Below are 23,758 nucleotides of genomic sequence, written 5' to 3' on the forward strand. Positions count from 1 at the left end.
ACGGGTTCAGCATGCTTGTGAATTCAGCCAGTCAGATGGTAAAATCGGGAGTTTCGGCTGATTTTGCAATATGCAAAGGAAAGAGAAAGGATGGGATGGCTTGCAGCATGGTCATTTACTAGTATATTTTCATTGTCAGAATAATTTTCATGCAAGCCATTAGAAAACAAAAACTGTGCACAATTTAGATGTAAGTATCTAACGTGTTCATATCACTGAAAACAAAAAATTGTGAAAGAGTAAACAAAATACATCAACTAACTTTATTCATTACTGTACCAGTATGAACCAGCATACTTGCATTAATTCCATATCTGGTGTAAATTGGTGTTAGTTTGAGTTATTCTGAAAGTTGGTTTGATTGCACAGTTTAGATTTATATTGAGGCAAAATAATGAGGGGGTTGATAATGCAATCTGAGCATAGTTCATTCTAATTGCACAGTGATGATTAATTAATCATTTACTATTGGAGGAACTATACTTTTGTGAAACCTTTCTATCACATGTTCTAATTTCTCTCCAATTTATGTCTTCCAAATGACACAAGAATTGGATATTTTGATGTCTCTGTGCTGACTTTATGCAAAATTATTTTTCAGTGGTTCCTTTTCAAGTCGCAAGTAACTGGTACCAATAAACTTGACATAAGCAAAAAATGCAAGGACTATGCATGGGTTACAAAGGAAGAATTGCTCGAGTATTTTCTTGAGCATGCCTCCCTCTTTGATAAGATGCTTATTAACATCAAGTAGCTGTTGTTTTTGTTTCAAACCGTAAAGTTTCCTTACGGTTTGAGCAAAAATATAATTTTGCCAAACTTCTGGTTATTTATAATAAAATATTAATAAATTTGGGTATTTTTAAAAAACTCGGAAGGGGTCGGGTCAAACAAAAATATTCTTTGATGTGGCGCCGGAAAAAAATTAATTTGCAATTGCACCGATGCGAGAGTTATGCAATTAAGAAATAAAATTAATTTCAATTACTGCATGACAGTTGTTTGCAATTGCAAATCACTTGCACGAATAGAGATGCTCTAAAGCCCACGTATTAAATTATTTATCAGAACATACAATTTTCCTAAGAATTATTCTATATGTATAACTATCTATATCCCATCAGTAAAGAAAATCGCTAGACTGTGTTACCAGCAACTCACACCTCATATCATTTATTAAATAACTAGTTTTACCTCTACCTTACCAGTGACTGGTACAGGAACAAAACTTGTAATAAAAATCTCCATCTCACCCTTTTTTGCATCATTGACCTATTCAAAACACAACCTCATATGTTTTCAGTCTCTCTTTTTGGTAACAAGCCAACGCAATAACAAACAAACACTGCAAGTGAAAACAAATATAAAGCAAAGAAATACAATCACCCCACAACATGGTGAGTCTACTAAACACATAAATTCGCGTACTGACATTCTGATAAACTGGTACATTTATCAGTTCTTGTTCTTTGTAATCATCTCCCATCAGTGATTTGTGGTATCAGTGGTACCAGACCCTCTACAGTAGGACTGTAGTCAAAAGTTTGCATAGGAGGAAGGCTCTGCAGTGGAATCAAATCTATGTTTTTTCTGGGAGCCATTTGTGCATATATTGGTGAGCTTCCTCTGACCAGTATTTGAGCAAAGACAGAATCACCAGTATCATATTCCTGACGGAGCTAATTGGTGTATTTGAAAAACTCATTTCATTTATAACTTCCATGTGCACCAGTTTACTGCACAAATGCAAATCAGATTATTATTAGCTCAGATAATTTAGTTTTAGATTAGATCCAAATTATCGTTTCTGTTCTGGCACGAATATTAAACAAGCTCGTGCATTCCATTTCGGGCTATATTAGCTCAGATTATTATCAGACCATCCGGATCTAAAGTCAAAATTTAAGTTAATATCTTCATCTTGGAAACTTTATAGATTGCTAAATTGTCTTGGTAATTTCTATTTTAATTTTAAAGATGTACTCCAGTTTCTTATTTGAAAAATATTGGATAATTTTTTTTTATCAAGAAATTATTTTAAACACCACGTTGGCTAAATAAAAAGGCAAATTCTGCAATGGATCAAAAATATTTTGGACCGTTCATTTAGTTACGATCGAACGGTTTAGATGATTTGTAAGGATCAAAATTCTCTGTTAAATTTAACAGACTATTTTTTCGGAAGGGTATAATAGGTATTTAAAATGTGATGCTGCTCTGTTAACTCTTTTTTTTCATCACCTCCCGCCGTGAGACGCAATCCACAGTTCCACACTACAACAAAAATGAAAATGAATGAAGTTATACCGGCGCCGAGTAAAAACGCCGTGCTTTCCTCTCCGCTCGCCAGACCAAATCTTTGCCCAAATTAATCGCGCCAGTGCCAAACCTCAAACCCTCCCTCCTCTTTGCTTGTCCCTTTCTATTTGATCTCACCGGCCGTCAAAAGAGGAGGGGTGGGGATAGACGCCTGTTGGTTCAGTGTCACCGACTAGGTATTGTTCTTGTTTTTTTTGCTTCTGCCTATTTTCTTTCATGATTTTCAGGTCTTAATCTTGTTCTCTCTCTCCAGTCCTTTGAAATCCCTGATTAAAGGCAACCGGGTAATTAACCAAAACTATGGTTTTTCTAGCTTTGCAAATCAATTGTTCTCCATAATTGGGCAATTTAATAAAAAAAATTGACTTTTTCATGAACGCAATTAAAAGTTTTTTTTTAAATAAAATCTATTTTTCAAAAGTTTCATTCCAATCAGAGGCTTAATGCACGAAACCATGTCCAGTGTTGGTTTCATTATCTTTTTTACAAATTGAAATGCTGCAACGAGACTGGATCTCAGATGCAGGTGAAATCGATTTCTAGCAAAAATAACAAGTAATTTGAGAAAAGAGAGAAAAAGATAAGAATAACGAAATGGATGATATAGGCATAGGGGTTTAGTATTTCAATTTATTACTTGTGCTGAGTTTTTTTGTAAATAGCCAATAAAATAGGGACCTTATTGTAAAGTTTGTAACTTGAGCAGTGTGTATGCCAAATCTCGTGCAATTTGGACTTCATTTCATCGTCGATGCGAGGCTAAGAGCTAAATCATTAAATTTTTATATAACCTGAACAATAGTATATTAATCTTGAAATCGCATCAAACTAACATTGTTGCCTATATGAGAAATAGATGACATATTCACGATTTTAATTCTTGAGTGTTGTTCAAACGAGCTTGGACGGTGATTAAGAAATAATATTTGGAATTGCAGGCACAACTGGAGATGGAGGATAAGCTGAGCAGGGACAAGAAGCACTGACAACTGACCACAAGAAATATGAGATTATCGACAAGTCTATGCATGATGGCATCATCCACCAAACTTGCCGAGGAGCTTTAATTCCCCCTCCTTTTTTTTCTGGCTGTGTCTATCGCTCTCTTTAGAGAAAGGATAACTTTCACGGTTGTAGATTTTAGGGGGTTTAACTGCGTGTATGATGAGAAAGTTCAACATGTGTATGTGATGTTTGCTTGGTATCTCAAGATATCTGTACCTATTGAAACCTGGCTGCAAATGACTAACGATATTTAGATTGAATGGTTTCTGATTTACAAAATAGTCTGCTTGTGATCCCAAAATAAGGAGCCAACTCATTGTCTTTTTTTTTATAACTTGACTGATGCAGCCAAGGATATATTAAAAATTCAATTACATCATGCATCTTAATTGTGCACAGCTACCCATCATGATAGTAGTGTGTTACAGCCTCCACCCTCTTCACCACGGCTCCGCTTGTCTCATCCTTCGTGCGGTCGTGCCTCATCTCTCTCCACTGCCTCTAGCCTCGATCTCCGCCTCGACCACGTCTTGTCGCTCTCTATGACCTCCTCCGGTATGCTCCCTTCCTCTTCTCTCTATCTCTCTCAGGGCTAACCCTTAATTCTTGGTTGTGCGTAGAATGAGACTTGATTAGCTCTTCCCCAAATGTGAGATATAATCTCGATTTGAACTTGCTGAAAGGAAATATTGTTGGAGAATGTAGAATTGGTAAAGTTTATTTATTTTTATTTTTTATGGGATTTATATACAAAAATTGCAATTTCCATTCACATAGAGTTCTCCTTAACAGGCAACTGGAGGATGGTGATATTGTAAATGTTGATGTTACAGTTTACTACAAGGGTTTCCATGGTAAAAATTTAGTAAGCCTTTTGTTATTATATATGCATTGATAATTTGGTGTAATTTTTTGCTGTAATGTATATAGGTGATTTGAATGAGACGTATTTTGTGGGTAATGTCGATGAAGCATCCCAGCATCTGGTTCGATCTACCTATGAGTGCTTGGAAAAAGCTATATCTATAGGTGATCATTCTGAATTTCTTTGAATAAAAATATAAAACAGGCATTTTTGCATGCCATTTTCTATTACGCTTTAAAACAGGAACAGCTGAGTTGTTTGCTGGTACATGTATTAACCAAATGAAAATTAAGTCAAGCATATTAACCAAACTAATATTCAGATCTTTTGTATACTATAACCAACCTGTTCTTTTGATGTAGGATTTTCACTAGTACTTATTTTTAAAAGCATATTAACGAATTTTACTTTTGGCTTTGTCTTTTGTCTCAGTTAAGCCAGGAGTTAGATTTAGAGAGGTTGGTGATGTGATTAGTCGGCATGCTTCTATGTCTGGTCTCTCTTTTGTAAGTGGGATTAGTCAGAACCCTTCATATGCAACTAATGACTAATAATTGTTTTTTCGCAATTTGTTGACATCATTTTTTAATTTTATATCATCTGTAGGTAAAATCTTATTGTGGCCATGGTATCGGAGAGTTATTTCACTGTGCCCCAAACATTCCTCATTATGCAAGTAAGATGTGTAATTTATATCACTTCTTGGTCATATCAAATCAAATGATTTTATCCATGCTTTAATTTGCTGTTTTTTTTTTCCCTCGATCGATATCTATGCAGAGAATAAAGCAGTTGGAATAATGAAAGCCGGTCAGACATTTACAATAGAGCCCATGATTAATACCGGTTAGTCAATTATTACTAAGAAACTACTGCTGTTGATATTTTGATGACGCATACTGTTTGACCTCAAATTTTTGTACAATTTGTTTCCCTGGCTGGTTTTGCATTTATTTTTCGGATCTGTTAACATTCTTTAAGACCAAATGTAAGGAAAATTTTTGTACAATTTGTATTTCCAACTATCCCCGTACTCTGTTGAGATGTTTGCATATAAGACCAAATGTAAGGAAAATTTTAGTTTCTGTGAAGTACTTTCATCTTTTTTCTGCTTGTAGTATTCGGTTTTTAAAACAAATCAGATCAGTACTAGTATTGATACATTTCTGTTATAATTTTGCAGAGGGGGTGTGAATGAGTTCAACTTTATTCTTTCATTCTTCTTTCTGTTTTGTAGAGAATGAAAGATGGAATTTCTTTCAAGAGCCGAGCATGAATTTCGAAGGCGCAAGAACATGAAGATAGTGAAGACGGTAGTGCCTATGACAGTGAATACATTTTAGTTTGAATTGAGTTGGTATTGGTTAAGCTTTTGTGCCCTTGATTAGCGTTCAGTACATGCATTTTTTTATCTCATCAAAATTATGGACAGTTGAAGCTGTGTCAAGGATTCTGCTTAGAAGCTATAATTTATAAGAACTTTTGTCTTTTGTTTTGTTTTGTTTTCTTCTTTTAAGAAACTAATTTTCTGTAAAGGATTCTGGTTAAAACTAATTTATAAGAACTTCCATGGATGCTTGTTAGGATTTCTATTTTTTTTTTTCTGTAATATTTTCCCCCCTTTTTTTTTGCAATTTGAACATCCCAAATTGTACTGACTAGGAGCTGGTACCACTGGTACCAATGTTGTTTGACATGGGTTGTAAATCAGAGGCCTCACTGCATAAAACCATGCCCCTTGCATTTGACAAGATTGATTTCATTATTCGAATCTTCATTTTGATGCTTTACATAGGACATGTCAAAACCCTAAAATAAACATCAGTATCCAGTTTCACATTCAAGTTCCAAAATAACATGGCATAAAAATAAATCAGAAAATCAAGTTTTCAAAGGAATACATCACATATGCATATATCACTGTTTACTCTCTTGGTTTATAACAATTCAAATTTGAACAAACCAGTCCTAACAAAGGGGTATTGTGAAATTTACACAATGAACCCTATTGTTTCTCAAAATCATAGAATTACAAAATTCATGCTCAACCTTATTGCTTCTCATTGGCTTGCAAGTCTTGTATAAATTGTAGAAATTCCAGCTTGTAGATAACAGAAAGAGATGCATATATATCACAGAAAGAGATGCTTATATCATAGAAAATGAAACAGTGTTAAAAAAAGAGATGCATATATCATAGAATCTCTATTGTCAAATTGCATTATATGTCAAACCAGTAAGATATGAGAAACCAGAAATTAACAAACACGTATCTCAATATTCACACTCTAGGAAAAACTACAATATATATAATAGAATCGTATATCACTGTTTACACTCGTGGAACAAACTGCATCATATATCATAGAATCATATATCCCTTCATGAGGCTCGAAACTTTCTTCTTCTTTTCCATCTATCACCATATCTTTTGTTTCATCTACTTCCAAATTATCTATTTATCTACAAAAAAAATATAATACCTACAAATTAGATTAATAAACAGTAAAAAAAATTAGATTAATCGCTAATTTGTAGGTATTATATTTTTTGGAATAGATTAATCACTAAATTAGATTACAAAAATTGTTGGTATTATATCACTAATTTTTACTAAAAACTAGGTATTATATCTACTTCCAAATCGCTAATTTTTACTATTTATTAAATTAGATTACACTTTTAAAATAAAATTAGATCAATCACTAAATTTTACATTTTTTGAAATTTTTTTACTATCTATTAAGCCACTTTGAAAATCGTTGTTTTACCGTGAACAGTAGAAAATTTCTAGACCATCGAATCAGCAATTTTCAATATTTGTTTTTTTATAATCTCTTTCTTCAACAAAATGAACCTTTTTATCTTAGGAAGATAATTAATATTTAGTTTGCAAACATGTTAATTACTTTCCTATTTTGTGGTAATCAATAATATAAAAACAAAGAAAAAAATGTTATCAATTAATTATTTTTATGACAACATTCATATGAAGAGATTGTAGGTAGAAAATTAGTGTAGCGAGTACTCAGAGAACTAAATATAGACTTCAACATAATAAATGTCAATACTTTACCACATAAAATCACAATTGTAGACTTTTTTTTATCTTAAATGTTAAAAATCTAGTTAATTAAATCACAGCTATTGACGGATCATGACATCTACATGGTTAATATAAAAGGACAGATAAATCAAACACTCCTCTGCTTCAAGCCATTTCGGAGACATTTAATTTTGAGCTTTAGAAAAAGTAAATTCTTTTATTTTCTATCTGGAGAATTTTGAATCAATTTTCCAAACAGTATTATTTGTTGTGCAATCACATTTTTATCCATTTAACAAATAGTTCAAATTAATCATATTTAATATTTTATAAAATATAATTAATTACATAATTAGACCCAAAAGCTCTTGATTGCTCCCGTGTATAAGTGATTTTGCTCTTGAGCCCAACTCTTTCAATATCTTCCCCGCTCAATTGATTTTCTTTTTTATAAACCATAATTAATTTTTTTTTTACGAAACCAACATAATTACTATTTTTTTTAAAAACCATAAGGACTGAAATGTCATTTCGGTTCAAACCCTTTTTTTTTGGGACCAAAATGACAATTCAGTCCGATATATTTTCACAAGTTTTAAAACATTATTTTTTTTGAAATATGTGAAAACGGCTCGGACCGAAATGACAATTCGGTCAAAAAAAAATACTTTGGACCGAAATGGCATCTCGGTTTTTATGTTTTTTGTAAAAACCAAAGCAACCATGTTAGTTTGATAAAATCAATTTTTTTATTTATGGTTTCTAAACAAAATTCCGCTCAATTTGTTTTTTTTTTATTGGAAACCAGTAGGCCGTAGGAGATGGCATCGAAGGAGGAAGAGCCTTCAAAATGTATACGTGGTATATCGGGCTACCTAAAATAGAGTAAATAGAAATATTGTTACCTCAGAGAATATGGACTCCCACTTAAAATGGAGATCTCCTGATTTGCAAATATACAGATTGGGTAATAATTGTATAACAAATAATATGAATCGAAAATTGAGCGATTGGACAAATCTAATACGGACTATACTGGCACCGTATTTAGCTCCTCAAGGTCGATGACTTGATACATGATCAAATATATATTTGAGAGATAGATAACATGTTTATGATTTAATTTTTGAAAACATTTTATTGGAAGGGATAATTCAGTCTAATTATAATCCATTGCAATATACATTTTGTTGAGAATGACAAGATTCAATGACAATCAATATATGAATTCGTGAAAGTTGTAAATAAATTATAGATGTAGTGCATATTGCTTGTATAGTTCTTATGTCAAATTTGACTCCTATTTATAATTCATTGACATGTATAAATCCAAATGTGATAAAGCTAAATCGTTTAGATTTTTAATAGTGAATTGTAAATTGATATTCAAATCACTCTAAAATTTATATGCCTATATATTTATGAGAAATGTTCTGATACCCCGAGCTATCATACCTGAACGCGTCCCCCAAGTAGTAAAGTGTTATTTAAAAAACTTCCAATGTTGTCTAACTTTTATTTTCAGTACTAATATCAAAAGATTCAAAACATTTAAAACTATGTTCAACAACAACTCTTTTGATTTCAGAAAAAGAAATAAGGAAATTAAAAAAATTGATTTTCATTATGATCTGTATAGAAATGAAGAAGAAGTAAGGAAACAAATAAATAAAAAAATAGAAGGTGGAGTCTTCTCAATTGAAGAGGAGAAATATGAAAACAAAGAAATAAGAAAACATATAAATATATTGCTAAATTTTAGAGTTTGTTCAATTTTAATTGTAACGTATTGTGTGGGAGCATATACATAAAACATATGCATTTAATCAAAAGAAGACAAAATATGTAATTGGAGGGCTGAGATCAAATTCAAAGTTTCATCTTTCAATCGTAGCTGTTGATGGATCGAACACTCAACGTGCTTAATAATACAGATAAGTGATGTGCTGCCCTGTTTGTTAATGAATCTCTCCATTTAACAATACTGTGGTCTGTGGCCTCTTTAATCCAATCTATTCACTGACAGCTGGATCCCTGTTTCCACTTAAGCCTTCGTCCGTCCGACTCTGAAAAATCTCATAGCTAGGTTTATTTTCATTTTTCCCTCCAAAGTTTTCATTTCGCGCCCTTTCTTCCTCTCTCTCACTTGCCGAGCCTAGACCCAAATCCAAATCGACCCCGTCGCTCCCAACCCAAGCACGGGAGCGTAACCTAGATCGGTGTCTCCCTTCCCTCACACGCTCTCTTCCTGGTGCGATTTTGCATTGCCCTCCCCCTTTTTCCCTGTTAATTACGCAAACCCGGTTACGGCTTCATTGGGTCCTTCGGGTCCTTTGGCTGTGCTCCCGAAGCTCGGAGACGGCCTCAGAAGCAAGGTGGAGGAGAACGATTGAGACCCTCTTGGTACCACGCTGAGCCGAAGTTGAAAACTATCTGGTAAATTTACCTTTTTCAAAGTTATTTCCCCTTCTCTCTTTATTGATATTGCACCAGCGGAGAAGTTTAACCATGATTCTTCTATTGGTAATTGGCAGTAGTAATTACTTCCATTTTAATTGCATTAGTAGTTGCTTTTTTTTTATCACAATCCCCATTTAGGGAAGATAATAATATCATTTCAGTAATTCCATCCATATCACCGGATAGGTCATTTATGTACTGTTAATGCTATTTTTCAGTCCATTTGCAAATCAAATGTTTCTGAGTTTCAGGTATGGTTAATTTTTCATGGTTTTAGTTTCCCCTTTTGCAGGGGCAAGGATATATTGGATCTTTCACAATAAAAAGTTTCTTAAAAGAAGAAAGACAAAAGATAGTGCATTGATCCCTCTCTTTTTCTTGTTTTCTTTGCATTTTGGATTCAGAAATCATGGCAATTATGTCTCAATACATGCTGTTGGATAACCATCATAACGAAACCCAACCGTTGCGGCAAGATTCAACAGCCTAAGGTGCTTTTAATATATGCTCTTTGGATGCTTTATGCAATATATGGATATTTTAATTAAGATAAGTTCGATTTATTTGCAATATAATGGATATTTGGGTAATTTAATGTTGCCAATACAATAGGTTTTTGCGGCATCTTGGTGAGCATCTGCATTTGCCTGTGTATGGCCTGGTAGATTCAGATCCTTATGGGTTTGATGCTCTGATGACATACCATTTTGGTTCAATGGTACCATTTCATTTTAATTTTAAACACTAAAATAATAGCTTCTGTTACTGAATTTTGGCAACTAGTTGCATTTGTAGTAGATTGTATTCTTTTTTGTCTATCATTCTGGCATTATATCTCCAAGAATGATTTACTTAATTGTAGATGGCGAGGTTGACCCTTTTCCATAATCTTTTTTCTCCTCTGTTGATACCAATCTATAACTCAGTAGTAAAGCCAACAGGATGGTGTTAAACAAACGTGTAATAGATAAGAGTTTCAAAGAGATGTTAAAACTCACAATGTATTAAAGATTATCACAATATTTTTGTTCTTGGTCTGCGGTCATTAATTTCCAGTGCAAATTGCTAGATTGAGAATTTAGGGTATTGCTTGCAAATATGGTAATTATTGGGTATAGTTTGGAAAAATTAAACATGTGCCTTTTCTCGACTTCTTTAATTGCTTTGATCAGTTTACATTTCTCTGCAAGTTGGTTGGTGCAATGGTGCCAACTGTACCATTGTTAGTTTGATTGATTTCCTTGTTTTGTAAAAAAATGGCTATTTTGTGATCTTTGCTTAGCTTGTTTGTTTCTTAATTGTACAAGAATCAAGGTTTAATTGATGAAAAATTCCATAGTTTGTGATATAGTAACTGTCACAAGTAGGGATACACCTTTATTCAAAAGGAAATCAGATTTGTGATGGCCTTTTCTCTCAACCAATTTGGCATTTCAAAGGTGGAGTTATAGATTTGCTAGATACCATCAGCTTAAGAAGGCAATGTATTAGTTTTTAGATACTTTTTCTTGGCATTTGTATTTACTCTTTTTTTTTTTTCAAGTAATGAAATTGGCTAGTACATACCACTATCATGTTTCATTTGTTTCCATCTGTGCCATCTTAATTTTTTGTTTTTTTTGTAATTATTTTGTTTCAGGAAATAGTCATGCTCCTCACCAGAGGTAACTTCAAATTACCTTTATTAAATGAGATATCAAACAGACTTCAACATAGAGAGAAACAAGCTTTAAAAAGGAGGAAAAAAAAGAATTAAATAGAAAAACATTTCGGGTGAAATCGAGAAACTGATCTTATTACCTCCTTTTTTCTTTTTTAGTTACAACCTTTACAAATGATTTTCTTGGTTTATTTATGCAACAACGCAGCTAATTTGTTGTGGCACTATATATTGTAGGAGGAAATAATAGGCATGATGGGCACCAAATCACCAATCTCTTGCCAGATCCGGATTAGTGCTTAACATCTATTGATGGTTCTGTTATGGCCTTATGGGTGATGGTTGCATTTGTAATTCTTCTGTTTTTTTTTTTAATTTTATTTTGGTTTTAGTTTCCCTTTTACGGGTATCCTATTCTTAATTTATTTCTGTTTTTTGGATGTTGTTTTTGGAGAGGTCCAGTGCAATGCTACTGGTTGGCAGTTTTACAATGATGCCGGAGTCTGAGGCATGGTTCTCAGTGTTGGTCTTACCTTGCAAGGCCTCAAAATAACCCATATATGCACATATTATTTAAAAAAGAAGAGTATTTTGTGCCCCTGCATTACGGGAAAAATTTCACCGTGGCCCTCAAATCTAATTTTTTAGAATTATGTCAATATCAAATTATGCTCTCTCATAGAAAGGGTGAGAAAGAAGGGTCGATTTGACTTGTAACCACACAAATGGTTGGAAACAAGATATATCAGGCACTTCAAGAGTAAGCCGTTATAGTGTATTTTTTAGATGTTGCAAATGCAATTGAGCAAACTAATTCTGATGCAACCCTCAGGATGTTGTATTTGTAGTGGATTGCATTTGGAGATACAATTATGTCAATCATTCTTGGCATTTAGCAGGTCTGCTTTTTCTCTAAAGCAAATGGCATACCAGTACCACTCAAAGCTAATGCGGGTACCTGACATTGTTGTCAATGTTGGTTTGATAGGCATGAGTTTACTGGTATTGTTACTGGTATAAGACAGAATTTGGGATTGTAATATTAATTTTCTTGTACTCATTTTTATGTTAATATATTTGAAATTGCTCTTTAGATTGTAAAGGACAGTTTAGAGCATGCATAAAATTGAGGGTTTTCGATTGGTTGATTTTTTTTTTCCTTTGTTTTGTAAAAAATAAGAAGAGATGTATATATTTGTATGTGCACTTCTAGCTATGGTTAGATAATTGCTAGAATTGAATGTTCCTTTTCTTTTATTTTGTTTTTTTTTTGTAACTTAGCAACCATTGCTAAGCTTTTAAAAAAAAAACATGGTGTGCACTTTCCTTTTATCGTATCATGCAACTCTTACAATTTCAATATAGATTAAATTGTTCAATTTCTTTCTATTAATGAATTTATCCATCATTTTTATCTTCTTGTTTTCCTTTGAATGGTACGCAATTTAATGGCTGCAAAAAATGCACTAAAAACTATCACTACAATAACAAAAACATTCATAGTCTAATAATAAAATTTCCAAATAAAAATTTAAAAGGGAAATTAAAACAACATCATAAATCATTACTCCATTGTTCAGTATATGTAATAATTTGACAAGATCATGCAACTCTCCACCTTCATTGAAAAAAATAAGATAAGAAACAAGAAAAAAAATATATCAGAAAAAAAGTTTATGCATCATGGAAGGAAAGTAAAAAAAGATAAGATATCAGAATAAAGTAGATAGTATTATGCATCCTGAAAGGAAAGTAAAAAGATAAGATATCAGAGAAAATATTTTGCTTTGCTCGTTTAATCGGGAATAAGCATGCATACTCAGAAATTTCCTAAATTACCCTTGTCACATGATAAACCAATCAAATAAATCAGAAATGAAGTTGATAAAATGGTGAGATTGTGTGTGCATATCAGACATCAGTAAGGATAGAACTCAAAACTTGATAGGTGAAGAACCTAAAATGACTCGTAACACACACTGTCATTGTGCTATGCAGTAACAGTGCCTTTCTTTTATGCCCCAACCACAATCCAATGATCTGGACCACTCAAATTCGTTTTTTGGACCATATTATCCTCTCTCGGAAAAGGAAACTATTCCGAGAAGCCAGAGCATCTACAATAGAGTACTCTACCATGTAGAGATGGAAGACTAGACAGGAATAATTTCAATTTGCAAAGAAAGAGTGTGTCTTCAAAATGAGAAGATGCTGAGAAGTGGCTTGTCAGTAGCTCTTCATACAAGGAGTTGCCTTCTCATCTGATCCAATCAGCAAAACAACCAGAACAAACAAAGAATAGGAAATATGCGGGTATGGGAGAGAAGGTACCAAATTGGAGGATTTTACAGTGCAAATTGTACCTTCACTGGTAAAGGTAGAGTCTGAGATAATGACTTGTACTCTTCTCTGAGAACTTATTTTTCTTGGAAGATCCTTTTTCGTTTATCAATTTTTTAATGCTTCTTAGATTGTGGAATTACCCCTAAAGTGGCAGAAATTAGTGTATCCGAAGATGTTTATGATAGTCCACCAGTGTATATAAGAAATCTTACTACGTGGGAGGTATGGATTTATAATTTTATATTATTCTACCTTTTCATATTCCCTCTTATAATAAACATATTTATACTTTGTTCTTTTATATTATATTTGTTGGCCGGGAGACATTTTGATCTCTGATTACACGTGATAAGTGCAAAAATAAGAATACCAGTATACCATGAAATAGTTTGTACTCCTTTAGCATAGTTTTGTTTTTGCAGAACTTAACAAAATTTGTTTGATAAAATTGCGATTCTTTTTCCCCTTAAGAATAGTGCAAAATGCTAGGTTAATTTATAAATTGAGAAAAATATAAAGTGGTAATAACCAGATGCATTTTTTGTTGGTTGGCTATGTCTTTTGTATCATAGGACTTGATTAGAGTGGTTGAGAAGTTAAATTCATTCTTTCTCCAATGGCAGAGAAAGTGCCATGTTTAGTCAAGATGATACTGAGAAATTAGACCTGCAACTGGAGAGAACGGGGGAGTAGGAGATACGGAGCAAAGGGCCACCGACGGGAGGGGGAGATACGGATCAAAGGAGAGGGGCCGACCGACGGGAGGGATATCTCAGAGGATGAGAATTCGCCACGGGAGGGAGAGATCTCAGAGATGCAAATTCGCTAAGGAAGTGGTGATCTACGACTACGAGAGGAAGAGACGGGAGCAAAGGACGGAGATCTAACGAAAAGTTTAACGGAAAGATTTTATTATATGATGCTATTCCAATTTTACCCTTTTGAAATTAACGACTGTGATTAATTCGGACAAAAAATTGAAAAAAAATTCCGATCCATGACAGCATCACTCAAATAAAAAACTCTAAAATTAATTTTAAAAATATGAATGTTTAAATTTTTTAGAGATTTTAGATTCTAAAAAATAATTAACAGTTATTTAGAAATTTATTTTAATTGTTGGGATTGAGATCTTATTTCAGAAAATATGAACTCGGGAGTTGAGAGTGGCACATTTAGGGGTGTTCATCAGTTCACCGAATCGAACTAGGCAAACTAAAGTTATAATTTGGTTTCAAAAATAGAATCGAACCGAACCAACCAAAGTTTTATTTCAGTTAGTTCGATTTGTTCGATTCAAACCAAAATATATTAAATTTTTATTTAAAACAACTGATTTATAACAAACCGAAGTATATTAAGAAATAAACCGAGATATTAAGAAATAAATTGGAATATTAAGAAACAAACCGAAATATTTAAAACAATTGATTAAGAAATAAATCGGGGTATTAAGAATAAAACGGGACGGTCCAAACCAAATTCATAATATATAAAAGTTCGGTCGGTTCAATTATTTTGGTTTTGAAAATTTTCAAACTGAACTAAACTGAAGTTATAATTCGGTTTTAAAAAACAAACCGAACCGAACCATTAAACCGAAAAAACCAAACCGTTTGATCCAAACTAATTCGGTTTGATTCAAAACCGACTAAACCGGACCCAATGAACACCCCTAGGCACATGACCCCAGATAGAACTGGAAAAGAGACTTTTTTTAACCACGCTATCATCATCATCACACTGTAGTTGGTTGCAATTTCCACCCCCTATGTTTGCTCCCCAGGATTCAACAAATACTTCTCTTGCACTCAGGAAAACTTTCCTTCATTGCAAATAAAATTTAAACAAATAGTTCTCAATCCAATTCAAATTCTTGATGTTCTACGGGCCCACCCTCTGACCGACCCTTCGGCACATTTAAACTGGTTCTGATTTTTTCTTCGATCCAGGCAAGCTTCCTCTCCAATTCAAGCGTACTTGCATGCAATAATTTCATATCAACTCTCACTACCTTAGCCAAGGTTCTTAGTAAGATGTAATAATCGGCATGCACCGCATAAATAAGAATTTTGTCTACATTTACTCGTCTATAGCTAATGTAACCTGCCATGAAATAAGTTGCAATAAAAAAAATATTATGAAGCATATTATATAATATCAATCTCAAACCTGTCAAGATATTAGCATTGCCGGTTGACACAAGAGAAAAGATCAAATGCCTCTATATCTTTCATGCCTTAATAGTGCCTCACACCCTTATCTCCGTTTTCAAAGTTCAATCAATCAATCCAAACCGCTCAACATGATCTCCATATGAAAAGTGCTTGAAGACCAAATTTTACAGTTTTTTGGAAATCTTTTACTATTTTTTTAGATAGGTACAAAATCACTGCTTATCAGACAATTATGGACCATCCAAAAACAATGATTTTGCACCTATAAAAAAAATAGTAAAAACTTTCCAAAAAATAAAATAAAATTTGGTCTCCAGGCACATTTTAATGTGGAGATCATGTTGAGCGATTCGGATCGACTAATTGGACTTTGAAAACGAAGATATGAATGTGAGGCATGATCGAGGCATGAATAAATCACTCGCGTGCCCGGCTCTGAACCAGATGAAGACACGAGGCATTTGAACCCTACTCTTGGTACAAACCCTATCACAAAATTGAGTCTGACTGGTATCTACTGGAAAGGGGGTTGGCACCAACAAAAGTTGATAAAATTTAGATCTAGATACTGCGCATCTGGTATGTACAGGTACCAAACCAAAAAGGGTATCAAAAACCAACGAACAAGGACACTTGACCTACACAGAATTCAATACCTCTCGCTTTATGCAGTACCGCACCAGCATCACACGGTGATTAACAACAGCTTTTACAAATTTCTATCACCTGAGTTAACTCAAATTTTGAGTTTAGATCCAGACCATCCAATCTGCTTTAGCACTTATATTAAAGGAGCCCCGTGCATTCCACCTCGGGCCTGATTGACCCGGATTCTGATCGGACGGTCCAGATCTAAACTCAAAATTTTAGTTACTTCAGAGGATCCGGACTCAACTTTTACAGAATATTGAGTGTTATAGGTGATAAAACTGTACAATTTCAATCAAATCAATTTAATTTTATATTATTAGTATTTACCTTTTGATTTCCTTTTAGTAACAGGGGCAAGGTAAACGAACCAGTTTTGTTCCATTTCAAACCTCATCTTGTCCAACTCTCTCTCTTCTCTAAAAGAAGAATCTACAACACATTTGTGCGAAGAACATTTTTTATCGTAATCGCTAGGGTTTAGGTTGGCGCATGAATCGAAGGATGTGCTGTTGGTGGCATCATCACCATATCGCATTGTGCCTATATCTTTCTGCTCAAAGTTCAGATTATCTGCTTCAATGCCAGAATCACTATCCTGAATTTTTACAAATTTAACAGTATGGGTTAGCTATTTAGGAATTCAAATCAAGAACATACGTTTTTAGAAAAAATAAAATTAATTGCTTTGCCTTTATTTTAATAATCCCAACAGAGTTTAACAGTTTAGACACCATACTGATCCAATAAAGACAGTTCTACAAATTTCACCCCGTATTATACCTCTTCTCAGTCTTTCCCTCATTGCTGTCTCATTTCTACAAAATATTAACACTACTCTATAGTTTCACAAATAAAAAACATATATGAAGTTACAATGTTTTGTTCATACAATGCAAGGGGCAAAATTTGCAAAAGAAAAATCCATTTTTAACTATTCTTCAAAGATCGGTACATTTTGCAACACCAGTATATAGTATTGCCTCATTTTCTTAAAAAAGGGATACATACTATATTTTTCTATTTTGGAAATATAAGAAAAAACTGCTAATGTGCCAAGTGTTTAGTCTGGTACCACAAAACTGGTACCGGTAACTAGGTGCAGGACATTAGCTGCTAAGCCAAAACATAGCAATATTAAAATCCTTTCTTTTTCTTTCTTAGAAGGAACTAATGTTTAGTTTTCAATTTAGTACCAATAACTCCTATATTAATAAGCTAGCATAAAAGAAATTAAATAAAAAGACCATGTTGAGAATAAACTGGAACCAAACTGACAAATAATCTATGCAAATTTGCCTGCCAGTAGTACAGTGATAACATGTACAGCCAGAGGTAATGAATTTATCAACAGGCATAATTATTAAATTGCAGTGCCCTAGAATTGAATATAAATGTAAATGATATGCTAATTACCTCACTTTTATTATAAATGTTCCAGCACTTGTCAATCGTTCTGTTCACTCGTAGATTAGAGTCAGGTGTCATCTCAACAGAAATAACATCCTTGCAATACTTTAGATAGGAATTCAGGTCTTTTGGATAGTCTGTATGAATAAAAAAAAAAAGGTTAGTTAAGCAACATATGCATGACAGATAATCTATGCATTTTGTGTTAGTAGACTCAAGATTTTTGTAATCCGTAGCATAATTTATCATTTACAGCAACATTGTATCTATTTTCATAAATAACTGCACTTAAGATTAAAGCCACTCAATTTGTTTCGGGTTTTTCTCGGTTTCTACTCTTTACACTCTTTACCTTTGGAGATCTATAACAAAACAAATAACCTCCATACCTATGCAAATTTGCAAAGTATAACTTACCGTTCAAAAAATTAACCCGATAAAAGAAACAATTACCATGCTTAACCTCAATGTCTTCATGAACAGCACTTAGAACTCTTAACAGCTCTCTTGCATCAAACACAGAACTCATATTAGACTCCATTGTGACATCCTCCGTTGGGCCCTGCTTGTCAGTAACATTACTCAAACTCTCCTCCCATGTGCCATAACCATTTATATTATACAATATCCTCAGCGTAATTATCAAAACCGACATCACAACAACTCGAGTCGGGAACCCAAAAAAGTCATTTCCAGAAATCCACAACTCAGCCGGTAACAACCATTCATAGACCCGGCATGCATGTGGGAGAATTTTCATAGGGAGAGTGAGTTCTTCTAACCACCTTCTAGCCACTGCATAGAAATTTACTGGTGGTAAATTCAAGCCAATTTTCTCGGCTATTTTACCCACTACAACCTCTAGTTGGCAGGACCCGAGTAATAGTGTAGGTCTAAACATAGTCCTATTTTTTAAGGGACATGCTACTGGAGCAGTGCCAATGTATTTATCCATATCATGAAAGAAAGAGAGGTATGGGAGCTTTGCTTCTAGTGCCCAATCAATTATATCAGTAGGCAACACCGGCTCTCTTGCCAGATGGCATGAGAGAAAAGAAATGGCAAGTGTCGAGTAAATAGGGATTGTTTTTCGTAGTGTACGAAGGATAAAGGTTATATTAGCTTTTCTTTGTCCCCGCTTTTTCTTGATCTCTGCAAAGCAAATTTAAAAAAAAAAAGTTTTATATCTTACATTAAACCAAAAGGAGGCTACTTGAAACTAGCAGCAACCAGTAGCTATTGTTTAAAGAAGTTTTGCAGAGTGTGGCTATGGTACTATGCATAGCGCAGGTTGGTCCATACAATGGATCAACATCTTTGTTTTGCAAAGTTCAATCCATCTGAACCATATAACATGATTTCCATATGAAAATGTACTTGCATACTAAATTCTACAATTTTTACTATTATTTAGATAAGGTAGAAAATCAATACTTTTGAATGGTCAAGAATTTTTAGATCAAATAATTTTCTGCCTAACTAAAAAATCTGTTAAAAAATCGTAAAAAATGTAATATTTGTTCTACGAGTACATTTTCATAGGGATCTAGATCATGTTGAACCGTTCACATAGACTGATTGTACTTTGAAAACAGAGATATTGATCCATAGTTTGGACCAATCCGCGCTATGCATAGTATCATAGCCTCACTCAGTTTTATTAAATATTGACAATTTCCATTATGTTGACTCAAGCTATTCTACAAAAATTTATATTGGTATGAATATGAAAAACTACGTGCTTTTTTCACCCAAAAAAAAAGTAAATAATCCTCGAATATACCTTTAACTCGTTTCGCTTGCCGATCTTTGCAATTAGCTATCACCGATGCAACCCACCCTTCTTTAAAAACTCCTGTAGTACTCACATGTCGTAGCCAAATTGAAGGTGCCATGCCACCTATAAGTGGACTAACATTAAAAGTTTCTACCAAGACTTCACATTGTCTCCTTAGCATCAGCTGTAGTCCCTACATTCAAAACCAAATCCGAAAGAAAATCAACTGGCAAAGTATTTCTACTAGGTATCATTTCATCAATTCATCTCCTCCAACCCTAAATACCTCAAAAATGTGCAAAAATTGGTTCATACCTCAACGTACCGGGCACGAATTGCTCCGGCAACAGTTTCAATATCAGGTAGAGGGACTGATCCAAAAACCCTAGGTTTCTCCTCGCCATCAAAATCGAGTATTTCTTCGGGCTCTTGCTTGGGAGGGGCCCGGCGGTGAAGGGTCTGGCTGTACAGGCCGCCGCCTTCCTCGGCGAACATATCATCGGCGACGACGTCAGTGGCGATGATGTCCTGCGTCTGGGACCCACACTGTAAGCAGTATAAGAAGCCGACTTCCCCTTCGAAGTCGGTCACATTGCGACAAATCTCACAGAAGTGCCGTATAGTGCCTTCGTTTGCCATGGTTGGGGAATGAGACACTGGGGGTCGTGAAGGGTTTTAGGTTGGGGTAAAGATTTTAAATTAGCAATTTTTTGCTTCCAGAAACATCTGAATAATACGCGGCTCTGCTCTGATCCTAAGGTCTGTGCGCTGCATGAAGTCAAAAGTACTATGTTAAGGTAACACATTATTTCTGTTAGATCAGTACCGCCCGATCAGATTACACACAAATATTGAAGGGGATTGTACATCCCCTCAGACCAAATTGATCCGGATTTTAATCAGACAGTCTAGATCTAAACAATGCAACGAGTTCTGATTTTGAACATTAGTGCTAGCTAATTGCTAAATGAGGAGGGCTCAAATACTTCATTGTTTTTATGTTTCAATTATATTTCACATTTTTATCTTCGATTTCAAAGTTCAAACTGTTCAACTTGATATCCATATTAAAATGGATCAATATCTTCATTTTCAAAATCCAAACAATCGATCTGAACTGTACAGCATGATTTCCATATAAAAATATACTTGCAGATCAAATTTTATATTTTTTAGATTTTTTTAGGTAGGCAGAAAATCACTTGATAAAAAAATCCTAAAAGAATGTAAAATTTAGTCAGCAATTACATTTTCATATGGAGATCAAGTTGAACAGTTCCATCGACTATTTGGACTTTGGAATCGAAAACATTGATCCGTAGTATGGACCAATCTGCACTATGCATAGTACCATTGCCTCACTCAACCTTGGAAATGAAATAGTAAAATCAATCAAAGTCCAATTAGCCTTAGTACTGGTACAGCATTGGTTCTCCTTAATTGTTAGTCCTGGTACAGCATTGGTTTCCCTAATCACTACATAATCATTTTTGTTTCATACAGCGCACGAGTCATATGCAGCACTGTTCTGGCTCAATAGTCCGTGTGCTGCATGAAGCAAAAACTGCTCTGTCAATATCTTTACCTTAATCAAGTTCTATGAAAAGAACCTTGGAAATGAAATAGTAAAATCAATCAAAGGCCAATTAGCCTTAGTACTGGTACAGCATTGGTTCCTTAATCAGTACATAACCTCATTAGTTTGGAAGCTCAATTAAAAATCCCAAAAATACGATCACCATGCATTTATCGCTACCTAGCATCGATTTAAAATAAGAGATAAAAATGATATTAAAGAATAGATCACCGGATCGGCTCTCTCGCCATTCGCCAAAGGGGAAGCAAAGGAATCCATAATCGAAAAGAGAGAGGAGGGTTTGAGACTTGAGAGAGAGAGAATCGAAATGAAGCTAGGGTTCGGGTTCGGACTTTAATTTCCATAGAAGGCCTTTTTTAATGGGCTTATAAACAGCAGAGAGTAGAAGCCTTACTGGGCCGGGCCTTTAGCGGGTATAGCTTTATCTCTCAAACTCAACCCGACCCGACTTGGATATAATGTGGCCGGGATATTGGAGTTTTCGTCTAACTCAAATTTTGAGTTTGGATCCAGATTGTTCGATCTGTTTTGGCACACATATTAAAGAAACTCCGTACATTTAACTTCGGATTGAATCGAATTGATCCGAATTCTGATTGAATGGTCCAAATCTAAGTAGAATACTTCTGGCTGAGTCAAAATCATTTGAGTGCCTATTTGTGATTCAAGTTTTTGTAATATATATGTTGTATTTTTAAATATTTAAGTAATTACCTAGTTCGATGAAACATTTCGTCATGATCGAAATTCAAACGGTACATTTTGTCAAACTTAGATAACCGGAATGTTTCATTCTGATTTTGTAATTTAAAATAAAAATAAAAACGATGCTATTCATTTTATTTCAATATTTGTAATGCTATGAATATAAAAATCGGGCAAGAATTTATCCAAACTAATGCACTAAAAAAAATTCTGATTTGGTTACTTTATGTAAACAGCTTTTAGAAAATAATAATATGTAATGAGATTACAGATTCAAAATCCAACTAAAGTTCATCGTAAATATTAAAAAGTGTTGAATATTGTTGCCTAATCACTAATTTTAAAAAAAAAAAAAAAACAATAGCATGTGAAGATCACCGTTTGAAACTGTAGCCGATAGATGGGGAGGGTTTAAATGAAAATTAAGGACTAATTAACAAAAAAATAGTACAATTTAAAAAACATTTAAATAAAATTGAAAACGAAAATGGATTTAGGTATATTATTGGATTCATAGATGAGGAGGGTTCAGATGTCTCTATTTTTTGTGCTGTTATGAATTAGGTAATTTATCATCGTCTAAATTAGTGTCTAATATGAATTTATATAATTACACAATTTCTCCACCAATTAATATATATATATAGATGAGCTATGGTGAGCTATAGAGTAAAAGGGGTTTATACTCCACGCAATATCTTCATTTTCAAAGTTCAAATAGCCAATCCAAACCGTTAGATGTTTAATCTATAATAAAATATGCGTGGAAACTAAATTTTACATTTTTTGGAATTTTTTTACTATTTATTAAGCATTTTTGAAATTTTCTGTTTTGCTGTGAACAGTAAAAAAACAGTAAAAATTTCTGGACCATCGGATCAGCGATTTTCAAAATTGCTTAATAAATAGTAAAAAAATTCCAAAAAATGTAAAATTTGGTCTCCAAGCACATTTCAATATGTAGATCATATTGAGCGGTTCGGATCGGTTGTTTGGATTTTCAAAATTAAATTTTTTTGCATGAAGTAAAACACCCATTTTACTCTATAGCTCACCATAGCTCATCTCTCTCTCTCTCTCTCTCTCTATATATATATATATAGAGAAAGAGTTAGGCTGGGGTGCTATGGATAGCATAGTGGTCTCCCGTGCTACGGCTCAATATTCAAGTTTTCAAAATCCAAACGGTCGATCCGAACCGTTCATTGTTTAATCCATATTGAAATGTGCTTGGAGACCAAATTTTATATTTTTTGGAATTTTTTTGCTATTTATTAAGATGGTTTGAAATCGCTGTTTTCCAGTGGTGCAGAATTTTAATAAAAACAGCGATTTTGAAACCATCTTAATAAATAGCAAAAAAATTTCAAAAAATGTAAAATTTGGTCTCCAAGCACATTTCAATATGGATTAAACAATGAACGGTTCGGATCGACCGTTTGGATTTTGAAAACTTGAATATTGAGCCGTAGCACGGGAGGCCACTATGCTATCCATAGCACCCCAGCCTAACTCTCTCTATCTATATCTATGTGTGTGTGTATGTGTGTGTGTGTGTGCTTGGCTACTATGCTTCCATAAGCATATGGCCACATATGCTTATAACTCATTTTTGCATTTTCAATGTCCAAACGACCGATCCGAACCGTTCATCTTGTTCTCCATATTAATATGTGCTTGAAGACCAAATTTTACATTTTTTGGAATTTGTTTACTATTTATTAAGCCACTTTGAAAATCGCTGAT

The 23,758-nt window shown here is 33.8% G+C and overlaps 2 protein-coding genes across 4 annotated transcripts; one reads left to right on the plus strand and one right to left on the minus strand.

Moving 5' to 3' along the window:
* Positions 1-2,263: 2,263 nt before the first annotated feature.
* Positions 2,264-5,768, plus strand: LOC144558073 (methionine aminopeptidase 1A-like). 3 transcript variants are annotated; one of them, XM_078306781.1, is made up of 7 exons: positions 2,264-2,495; positions 3,258-3,879; positions 4,255-4,353; positions 4,622-4,695; positions 4,796-4,865; positions 4,970-5,035; positions 5,427-5,768. In XM_078306781.1, the coding sequence occupies exons 2-7, from the start codon at positions 3,867-3,869 to the stop codon at positions 5,486-5,488; spliced, it is 384 nt and encodes a 127-aa protein (XP_078162907.1). In that variant the 5' UTR covers positions 2,264-2,495; positions 3,258-3,866; the 3' UTR covers positions 5,489-5,768. The 3 variants fall into 3 exon arrangements, with proteins under 3 accessions (XP_078162907.1, XP_078162906.1, XP_078162905.1); XM_078306780.1 differs by lacking the exons at positions 2,264-2,495; positions 3,258-3,879 and adding an exon at positions 4,057-4,178 and having other exon boundaries at positions 5,373-5,768; XM_078306779.1 differs by lacking the exons at positions 2,264-2,495; positions 3,258-3,879 and adding an exon at positions 4,057-4,178.
* A 9,765-nt stretch (positions 5,769-15,533) lies between these two features.
* Positions 15,534-21,580, minus strand: LOC144558065 (TATA box-binding protein-associated factor RNA polymerase I subunit B-like). The gene is made up of 7 exons (XM_078306770.1): positions 21,518-21,580; positions 20,026-20,478; positions 19,717-19,903; positions 18,387-19,085; positions 17,940-18,070; positions 16,854-17,121; positions 15,534-15,804 (listed from the first exon to the last, which is right to left on the minus strand). Exons 2-7 carry the CDS (start codon positions 20,347-20,349, stop codon positions 15,557-15,559), a joined length of 1,857 nt encoding a protein of 618 aa, XP_078162896.1. The 5' UTR covers positions 20,350-20,478; positions 21,518-21,580; the 3' UTR covers positions 15,534-15,556.
* Positions 21,581-23,758: the final 2,178 nt, after the last annotated feature.

This window comes from Carex rostrata, chromosome 8 (assembly GCF_964058835.1).
Source record: "Carex rostrata chromosome 8, lpCarRost1.2, whole genome shotgun sequence".
In the NCBI taxonomy this organism is placed as follows: Eukaryota; Viridiplantae; Streptophyta; class Magnoliopsida; order Poales; family Cyperaceae; genus Carex; species Carex rostrata.